Source organism: Chenopodium quinoa, unplaced genomic scaffold, assembly GCF_001683475.1.
Source record: "Chenopodium quinoa cultivar QQ74 unplaced genomic scaffold, ASM168347v1, whole genome shotgun sequence".
Taxonomy (NCBI): domain Eukaryota; kingdom Viridiplantae; phylum Streptophyta; class Magnoliopsida; order Caryophyllales; family Amaranthaceae; genus Chenopodium; species Chenopodium quinoa.
In genome coordinates, this window is record NW_018743285.1 from 465,278 (window position 1) to 475,653 (window position 10,376).

The window sequence follows — 10,376 nt, forward strand, 5'->3', positions numbered from 1 at the left end:
TTAGCTTGTACAACATGATTTCCCTACCTTGTAAAAAGTATAAATATACTCTTATGAATAGTGTGTTTTCAGTTATACCCCTAAAATGTTATTTTACCTATTTGCCCCCATTAAAGTTTTAAAACCTTTCCCCTCTCTTTAGTGGGTCCGAAACCTTGCCCCCATTAAATTTTGAAACCTTTCTTCAATTCGTTTTCTCTTCCTCCAACTCCTTCATGGCACTGCGTACCCTCTCATCTTTCATCATCTTCTCATTCTATTTGGTCACTTTCTAACCTAGATTTTTATTTCTATAAATCTACATTTAAGTTGGGGTAAATTATGGCCTTTTTTTTATGAGTCGAAGGTAAAAATTATAGTTTCTGAAACAGCCTGCAGCCATCCCAGGTAGCTTATCTCTGTCATATTGTTTTAATTCTTCCTAATTTATACAGAAATGTTAATTTTGGATGGAGAAGTGTTGTTGTTGTTCGTTGTTGAAATTAATTGGGATTTTATTTTTACGGGCTATGAAAGTAGGGTTGGGGCGTCGTCAACAATCCCTAACAACGTGAAAAAGATGATCACTGGAAATCAGTGTCATGATGAGATTTATGCAATGCGTAAGGAATTTTCTATACGTCTATGGATCCTAACCACTCAAACAGACAGACACCGTATTTACCCTATTGGCTATCTCCTTTAGTCATGTACTCTGTGTTTTAATTTGGCTAGATTTCAGCTTTAATTTTTGTTGGATCTTTGGGTTAATTAGTTTTGAGCACGATTAGTTTACTTGGTACTTAACAAATAAAATTATGGACATCAACTGCATAGCATTCAGAGGGTTTCATCATACCATCTTTGTTCTTCCTCTCCTCTACTATACAATCACTACCTCTTTGTTTTTCTTTAAGTGCCCATTTTCCCCTTTTTACACCGATTCCTCTCTCTTATACCCTCTGATTCTTCCATATCATCAGTATTAGTAGGCCAGATTACCAAGAATCACACGCGATATTATCACTGACAAAATTCTTAAGGTGTCTTTTGAGTGACTATATAAACTCTCCACCAAGATTAATTTCTAAATTTCAGGGACAGAGAAGAGACGGGCCAATATCAAAACAATAGATTATTAGGAAAGGAAAGTAAACTAAACTATATCCTAATGTTGGTTTACTGAAAGATAAGTAGCCACCAACGTTGCATGAAATGATAAATAGGAGAAAAGTGAGATTTAAGGTCAGATATCTGGTAAAGTTGAGCACAATTTTCTTATCTACTAATATATATTACTCCGTATGTTATATGTAATAATTTGTTTTCTAACTTTGTTCAGTATATCTCATCTGCCTGGACATAGCAAAAAGGTTGGATACCAATACAAATTATGAGGGATTGACAATTGTTTGGCTTGAGTTTGCCTTAGACATCATTTGGGGATTGGAAGAATGGTTGTATACTTAAAGTCTCAAAACATCACCTTAGGGAAAATGATAGAGATATGTTTTGAGTAGGATCGTTTGTATTTAATTTGAGTTATTGGCTTGATGTATTCCATATTTCTTCCAAGGAAGTTTCATTTTTGCTTTTGTTATTTCTCACCTTTCAAATGTTGTTTTGAGTAGTTTATGGTATATAGGTACAAGCACTCAACAATAGTACGAGTATTATATAAAACGAAAATGTCCGTAAAATTTCCTATTTTCATTGGGGTATGTGTACAACGAGTAATGCATAGCAAATAAGAATCAACATTATGATCTAGCTACATAAATATATAGCTATAGCAAAATAACATGCAAACGGCCATAAAACATAACGCCAACTACGAAAACTCTTCTAGAAGATCTAACTGTGTCTCGTGTATCGCGCGCGTTGGAACCCCTAGTTATCATTAGAAAAATTAGTTCAAGTGAGCAAAACACATTAAATTGAGCTCAAATACTAAAGTCTCTAACCATTTGAATGGCTTATATATATGGTTTATATATATAAAAAAAAAATGTTCAAATGCAAAAAGATCAATTTTAGTTCTAATGCAAAAAGATCAAGTTCAGTTCAAATTCACTTGTTGAAATATATTTGCTCAATTAAATTTGCTTGTATGACTTTAGTACTTTGTAAATGAAAATTAATTATTCAATTAAATCTGCTCATCTTGATTTGCTCATTCGATTTGTGCTTGCTCAACTAATCACCTCGGTTTGCTAAATTATACTAGAATAGGTTATGAATATGCTCAATTGAATCTGCTCAGTCATCAAAATTAAAAAATTTAAGCAGAATTCAAGATCAATTTATTATTATGCTCATTAAATGCATCAAATTATGCTCGTTAATTACCTCAATTTGCTCAATTACACTACAATTAAATTTTTCTCAATAATCACTGAACAAATTATAAATATGCTCATTCAAATTTTGCTAAATAATCAAATCAATTTATGCTCATTTAAATTAACGTTGCTGCAATCGAACATGTAAATCAATTTAATAAGTTAGTTTTTCAAAAATTATTGACTAATGATTGTAAAAATTAATACATGGTAGATTAGATTGTTGTTGAGATTGATGAACAATTGTCTAAATTGGATCATTATTGAGTAAACCCAATTTTGCCATTAATGCCAAGCTTGTTGAAGGTTTTTTGTTTCAATCTTCATAATTTACAGCTTTAATATTATGAAATTGCTGAATAAATCTTATTTGCGCGAATTTTTGTAAAATTATTGAGTGAATTTTTGTAGAAAACATTACTTTTTGGGAGAAATAGTTAAGAGAGAAAAATTGTATCGTAGAAAAATGAGAACGTTGAGCACGCGTCAGTAACATGAAAGAATTACTATAAAGTTACAAAAATGCCCCTGGGTGTACCTAGAGGAAGGTACACTCGTTGTACATAACAGGAGCCCCTTTGGATCTTGCATAAGTTACAAAAAGAAACACTAAAGATTGTGAGTTCTCTAACGACTGAGGATAAGAAAATTGTTGTAGATTGCAAGATGGTTGAAAAGAAAACAAGACAATTTTATGTTGAAGGCCCCTCTTTTGAAATTTTGTTTATTTTGGGTATGATCATATGGTCTAAAAACAAACGCACTTGCCTAGTTGCCATGCATGTTCTTATGTTTAAATTGCCTAAAGATAACTACAAATCAATGAAATTATTCTTTGATGTACTTCATTAGTCCATTAAGAATTTTTGTAACAATGTGAAGTGATACACTTGTAATTATTTTAATTATATTAGTAGTAATTATAAACCGTCAATACTATGAATATGTACATTAATAATAATTTAACATCATTTTGAATGATAACATGTTGTAAAAATTAATAAAAATAGTGTAGTTAAAGTAAATGTATAAATAGTATAAAGTCAAACTATTATCAATGTTGTGAAATTGTGGAACTATTGTATTTACATACTCTTTGGTGGTTTGATATAGGTTGGATAACTTGATTGGTCTACCCTGACAAAAAAAATCCTTTTTATTTGCCCAAATTTTCTTTTCAAGGTGTTACAATTTATCCATCCATATTCTGCTTAGGAAATTGTTCTTTTGAGTTAGATGTCACACTTATCTACCTAATTTTCCTATTACATTTTCACATGTATAAAACCTGTGGAATAGGGCAAGTAAATAGGGATGCATGGAGTAGCAGTAGGATTGCTTGATTATTGATTGTTCCTAAATACATATGTCTAGATTGCCTTAAGAAAATTACCAAGTATAAAGTAAAGAAATCATATTATGCTTTGATGTACTATTTATTTGAATTTTAATTGTAATAATTTAACCGACAAACTTGCTAATAAAGTAATGATAGCTAACAATTTTAATAAAAAAGTTGATATTATGAATATACTCCAGGTACATTGATAATGATGACAATTGTTTTGAAAAATAAATAAATAACATAGTCAAAAGTTAGCGTATATATAAATGGTATAGAGTCGATCTATTGTGAAAATGTGAAACTAGGGTAATATTGTATTTACATACCTTTATATGGCTTGATATGGGTTTGATAATTTGAATGGTATGAGAAAAAAATTATATTCATTTTTTTTCCTTTTTACTTGCCCTGTATGGCCGTATGTCTTTTTAAGGTGTACAATTTATCTACCCATTTTCTATTTGAGAAAATTCATGTCACTTTTGAATTAGGTTGTTCACTAATTTATTTATTCATTTACATACAATCTTGTGAAAGATCAAAGATATGGGGTAAATAGATAGAGACGCATGAAATTGCTTGATTGGTCCACCTTGAAAAATAAAAGGTGGAGGTTTAGTTGTATCTACATGACTACATAGTCATGGCTTGCAAGATTGTCTCATGTTCAGTTGCCGGCTAGCTAACTGATCGGACAAAATTATGCTAGAATCAACTTTTGTCCTAGTGCAAGTCATTTTTTTAAAGTTGACACTTATTTGCATATAATAATTGTGGTTCCTAAATATTTTAGAGTGCTAAAATAGTAAAAGTTGCTCTAGAATCTCGAAGAATCGAAGGGTCAATTTTTTGAGATTTTGGTAATGAGAATAGCTTGAGAAGTTGAATTGGGATTGAGAGTGTAAATTGTCGACCGGAAATCAACTAATTTTATTGACAATTCTTTGTTTAATAACGAAAATAATTTTGGTAATTAGAAAATGAAGATGTGATTTGATGTTTTGAAATTACAAATTGAAATGTCTATAAATCCCTGAAGATATTCCAATGGTTAGGACTTAGGAATGTTGGTTTATCAATTGAAAGGTTGAAGGTTCGATTCCTATCTAACTTCTGATCTCCCTTCAAATTAGGTATAAAAAAAATGAAACACTAAACAAATGAATGTTTGAGAAGATTGGGAATACATGGGGCTTGTCCATGGAAATTAATCACTTGGTAATAATAAATTTATTATTAAATTTATGAAGAAATAATATAGAATTGATCCATTATTCTTTTGACATAAAAAGTAGTCTAAGGAGGGAATGGAGTCAAGTGAAACATGATCATGATAATGATAGTTTTAGGCTTTAGGGGACCATTTGGAAAGTCATGTGAACAATAAGCCTTAAGCGTGGTTTGTTCTTAATTGTCTCCTAAGCTCCAACACAAGACCCTGATATTACTAGATACATATATTACATACACATTATATTATGTCATAATGTGCACTTTTGCTTTGCAACTCTTCATCCCCTCTAAAAACTTTTAGTCAATAATAGAGTATATGCAAAGTAGATATCAAGATACTCATGCTTGTAAAGTTTACAAACAGCGACTGATGATCACAAAACACTTAACTCTAGTCATGTCACGGCAATAAATACCTATCCTTTATATCACCTATATTTACGATGTATTTTCATCTGGATTAGATTTTATTTGATTCCCCTAGTTAGAGAAAATATCGTTTCAAAGAAATTAATTTAGCCGAGAAATCAGTCTTTTCGCCTCTAAATGTTGTTCCTATTTTGACTTATCCTGTAACTATGTGAGACAATCACTGACTCATTGTCAAAGTAGAAAAAACATTATATATTGTTAAGAAAAATAACGGTATGCTTATTCGCATTCAAAAGTGTTGAATAGGAAACTTAAATGGAGAGAAATAGAATTTAGAGCAAAAGGAATTGAACACATTGATAGTTCCTACAAAGCTGTACAATCATAACTAAGGTTTTCTACCTTATCTTGACTAATGTGGTAAATAACATGAAATGATAAATTATGACCACATTTTTCTAAAATGACTACAATAAGGAATAAAAAGAAAAGACTACAAAGGATTTTAACAAAGAAAAAAAAGAATTAGCTCTGTTTTATTAGAGGTTGAGAAGTTTTTCCTAATTCTTCAGGAGTTGTCTTCACCTCCATGAGCAAGGCTACTACTTCCTTCATGGTTGGCCTCTCTGACGGTGCCGAGTTCACACAAAACATGGCTATCCCAAGAGTCTGAAGCATCTCTTGCACCATTTGGTCAGGTAGTCCCTGCAGTTTCGCGTCTAATACTGATACTGCGGGTTCAAAGCTTCCCATTTTCTTCTTCACCCATTCAACAATGTGCTGTCCGTCTCCCATCAGCTGGTTTTCAATTGCATTGCGTCCGCTTAGGATTTCAAGAAGGACTACTCCATAACTGTAAACATCGCTCTTTTCTGTTATGTTCATTGTGTAACCATACTCTGCAACATATGTACAGATTGTCAGACTCAATAACTGTTAAAACATGATAAAACTCAGTAGTAGAAATTATGGCAGTTTTATGTACTAATAATGCTGTAAATGTTTTCCTCAGTGTCTACACCAGAGAATCCGTGGTCTTGAATCACGACTTCAAATAATGTGACAACAAGGTTTTTTCCATTAAATGAAACATTGAAAATAAAACACATGTAACAGATAATTCCGTACAGTTCTTGCCATAATTCAACAAACAGTATATAGTAACATAATTCTATGCATTTACTATTAAAAAATTTAGAGAATCATCAGTAATTTAAGATGAAGAAAAAAAACTTGCCTGGAGCAATATATCCATAAGATCCAGCAACTTTGGAAATGGCATGATGATAAGTAGTAGAATGCATGAGCTTAGCCAACCCGAAATCAGCAAGGTAAGCTTCATACTTTGCATCAAGAAGTATGTTATTGCACTTGACATCTCTGTGGATAATCGAAGGCACGCAATCGTGATGAAGATAGGCAAGACCTTGAGCTGATCCAACAGCGATTTTGTACCTTGTTTCCCAGTCCAAGTTCCTGTTATTCTGTAACAACTGCTGCAAATTCCCATTTGGTACAAAATTGTAAAGCAGTAGCTTCACACTCCTGTTTGAACAATAACCTAAGAGCTTCACAATGTTTCGATGTCGAATATGACCAAGAATCTGTATTTCTGCAGTGAAAGAATCAATTACTTCATCTTCTTTCTTTGTTTTCCACAGTTTTTTGACAGCAATCAGCTCTCCTGAGGACATGTCTGCCTTATAAACAACACCTGAACACCCTTTTCCAATGATGTTTTCATCTTTTAAGCAGTCTAGTATGTTTTCAATTGTGAACCCGAACTTTTGGAAAGGAATGAAAGTCCAAGGGTAGGAGAAATCATCTGAACCTGCAGCAGCAGCACAGTTTGCACCTGATTTTTCGACTATGTACCTGCGGTTTCGCATAACAACTATCCATGAAATTGCAAGTGCAATTGTAACTGATGCAAGGATCACAAATATCAGAGCAACTGTCTTGGCAGATTTTAGCCCGGTTTTCCTGAAGAAGCTCGAAGAACATGTGGAGCCGTCAAGGGATTGGCAGAGGTTATTGTTCTCAAAGAAGGAGTTTGGACTCAAGGTTTTGAAAAATGGGGTGACAGGAATTGGACCTGCAAAGTTGTTGCAGGAGATATTCAAGGAAGTGAGGCTTGTCAGTAAACCAAGGATAGCGATTTTACCCGAAAGCATGTTGTGAGAAAGATCAAGGGACTGCAGTTGTGTCAAACTTGATATTGGCTCAGGTATTTCACCACTTAAAGTATTGTGACTCAAGTCCAAGCTGATGGATAAGCTTGTCAAGTAGCCGATTTCGGGTGGGATGGCTCCTGAGAAGTTATTGAAGCTCAAATCAAGTAGTGTAAGCTTCTGCAAGTTTCTGATGGATTTCGGAATTTGCCCTGATAATAAATTTTTGTTAAGGATGAGTTTATCCAGGTAGCTGAAATTTCCAAAACTCTGAGGAATTTTCCCTGTAAAGCTGTTTCGACTCAGATCAAGCTGCTCAAGATTTACTAGCTCTCCCAACTCCGCTGGGATCTCTCCTGTCAGATGATTATTGTGCAAATCAAGCAGCTCGAGCACAGTAATATTACCTATCTCATGAGGAATACCACCTGAAAAACGATTCATGTATAAGTCAAGAAATACAAGATTCTGCAACTGTCCTATCTCTTTCGGAATCTGCCCAGATAGCTGATTTTCTCCAAGCCTCAATCTCACCAAAGACTGACAATTTGCAACACCTCGAGACAAGCCACCAGTCAATGAATTTCCGAGCAACATTAGCTTGCTGAGCTTCTTTAACCTAAAAATTTCCTCTGGAATCAATCCAGTGAGCTTATTCCTCGAAAGATCAAGCGTGTAAAGTTCACTGCAATTCCCAAACTCAGCAGGAATTGTCCCAGACACTGAGTTCCCCCACAGGAAGAAGCTCTCCAAGTACTTCAGATCACCTATCTGTGGAGGAATCGAGCCTGACAGTTGATTTTTATCCAACTGCAGAGTAGTCAGACTAGTACAGTTGCTCATCTCCGAGGGAATTGAACCTGTGAATGCATTATCAGACAGATGAAGCTGCTGTAACAGCACCAGCTTCCCCAATTCACCAGGAATCTCCCCTGACAGATTGTTAGCTGATAAATCAAGCACAACCAACGCCGAACAGTTGGATATCTCAGCTGGTATACTACCTGTCAGAGAATTCCCCCACAGAAGTAAGCTAGTGAGCTTCCTAAGCCTTCCTAACTGAGGAGGAATCACACCCGTAATCTTATTCATATGCAAGTATAAATTCGTAAGCTGAGAACACGAACCGAGTTCAGGAGGAATCGACCCTGAAATCTCGGTGTCATACACTGCAAGTGTCTCTAACTTAACAAGATTCCCGAATGCAGATGGCAAAAAACCTGATAAACCAGTAGCAGCAACCCCAAATGTAGTGAGATTAGTAAGTAAACCCAACTGATGAGGAATCTCCCCTGTCAAATACGGGTTTCCCCCGAGCCGAAACTGCTGAAGAGACACCAGTGAACCCAACTGAGAAGGTATTGACCCATTTAAAAGATTATCTTGGAGACAAAGTACTTCCAAAGAGGTAAGGTTCGAAAGCGAAGGCGGTATCCTACCAGAAAGCATGTTAGCATTCAAGTACAGATATTGCAAATTAGAGAGTTGCCCAAGCTCTCTAGGAATAGCCCCTGAGAGGTTGTTCTCAGAGAGGTCCAGGAGACGGAGTTGGCCGAATTGCCCGAAAGACGCTGGAATGACTCCTGATATGTTGGTAGTGGAAAGGTTCAGAAGTTGTAATGATGAAAGTGAAGAAAGTTGAGAAGGAAGAGATGAAAGATTAAGGAAAATATTTGGAAGAGATAGAGAAATGACAGTTTGTTGGGGTGAACATGTAATGCCTTCCCAAGAACATGGAGTTTCTGAGGAAGGACTCCATGTTGATAATACTGAAGATGATGATTTTGAAACAGGGTCTGCTGCTGATAACAGAGAAAGTAATGCTTTTCCATCTGATGATAAACTTGAAACTGAGACTACCCAAATCATGGAAATCATCATAATTTTATGGAATAATATTAATAATAATGTTATTTGTTTGGATGTCTTCATTTAATTGTTGTTCTTGTTTTTATTTATTTTTTTTTTTAAATGGAAGGAAATGGATGTAAGGTATGGGGTTGGAATGAGAAGTTTTAAGTGGTGGTTGCGACGGTGGTGGTGGTGGTGGTGGTGATGGTCAATGGTGGTGATTAGATATGGAAGAGACAAAGTTTATCTCTTTCATGCTTAAATTTTACACAAATGTTGTGTTGTTGAGGTAAGTGCATGTGCAAATGCTACTTCTAACTAATATTTCACTCTACTTACAAATATCAAACTTAAAAAAAAGGTCGAACTTACTTATGCTGAACTTATTTTTTCTAAACTTTACAATGATACTATTTATCAGCTATTACAAGAAAAGACGAAGCAAAGGTTTCTTACCGGAAACGGTGCCGCCGGAGTTTGGTGTGGGGTTGTTGGATTCTTGAAGGGAGGAGAGAGAAAAAAAGGGAGTGTTTGGTAATGGAGAAGGTAGGGTGGCTAGGGAGTCACAAGGTTGTATGCTCAAGGCATAGTTTAAGAGTATACTACAGTGTAGTTTTATTGGGAGGCAAAAATAAGGGAGAAAAAATGAGGAGGATATTTAAAAAAAATTGGATGGTTTGAATATAAAAATGTTATTCAAGTGCCGTGATATCGGCGCCACAAGAGTGTTGCTTTTTTGGGTTTTTGTTTGTTCTTAATGACCCTTTATATTATTAGTAGTTAATAAAATGTAATTAGTAGTTTAATTATTTTTGGTGTAGGAAAAATTGGGGAACAGGACAAAACTGCCCTTCTTGTCAGAGTGTAAGATACGCTTTTATCCACTCTTACAAACTCGTCTTTATTTTGGGGGTTGTAAGATTTGGGTTGGGGTTTTTATGGTTGTTTTGGTACCAATTTGTCATATTTGTGCTATATGCTACTCTGTATTCATGTTTATTTTCATCTACTGCTAGTAATAAGTTAAGAGTTAAGACTTAAATTAATAAAAATTATTCAACATTCTATTTAGTTTGAGTAATG

The 10,376-nt window shown here is 34.5% G+C and overlaps 1 protein-coding gene across 1 annotated transcript; it reads right to left on the bottom strand.

The window, feature by feature from the left end:
* Positions 1 to 5,582: 5,582 nt before the first annotated feature.
* LOC110735649 (probable LRR receptor-like serine/threonine-protein kinase At1g34110) lies at positions 5,583 to 10,089 on the bottom strand. Its single transcript, XM_021915836.1, has 2 exons — positions 6,509 to 10,089; positions 5,583 to 6,170 (listed from the first exon to the last, which is right to left on the bottom strand). The coding sequence occupies exons 1-2, from the start codon at positions 9,372 to 9,374 to the stop codon at positions 5,797 to 5,799; spliced, it is 3,240 nt and encodes a 1,079-aa protein (XP_021771528.1). The 5' UTR covers positions 9,375 to 10,089; the 3' UTR covers positions 5,583 to 5,796.
* Between the last annotated feature and the right edge of the window lie 287 nt (positions 10,090 to 10,376).

What these genes read in the sequence shown, in the direction of transcription:
- LOC110735649 (XM_021915836.1), bottom strand. Translation starts at nt 9,374, where the DNA reads ATGAAGACATCCAAACAAATAACATTATTATTAATATTATTCCATAAA. An exon ending in TTATGGATATATTGCTCCAG is followed by an intron (nt 6,171 to 6,508) that starts GCAAGTTTTTTT and finishes CATATGTTGCAG; the next exon opens with AGTATGGTTACACAATGAAC.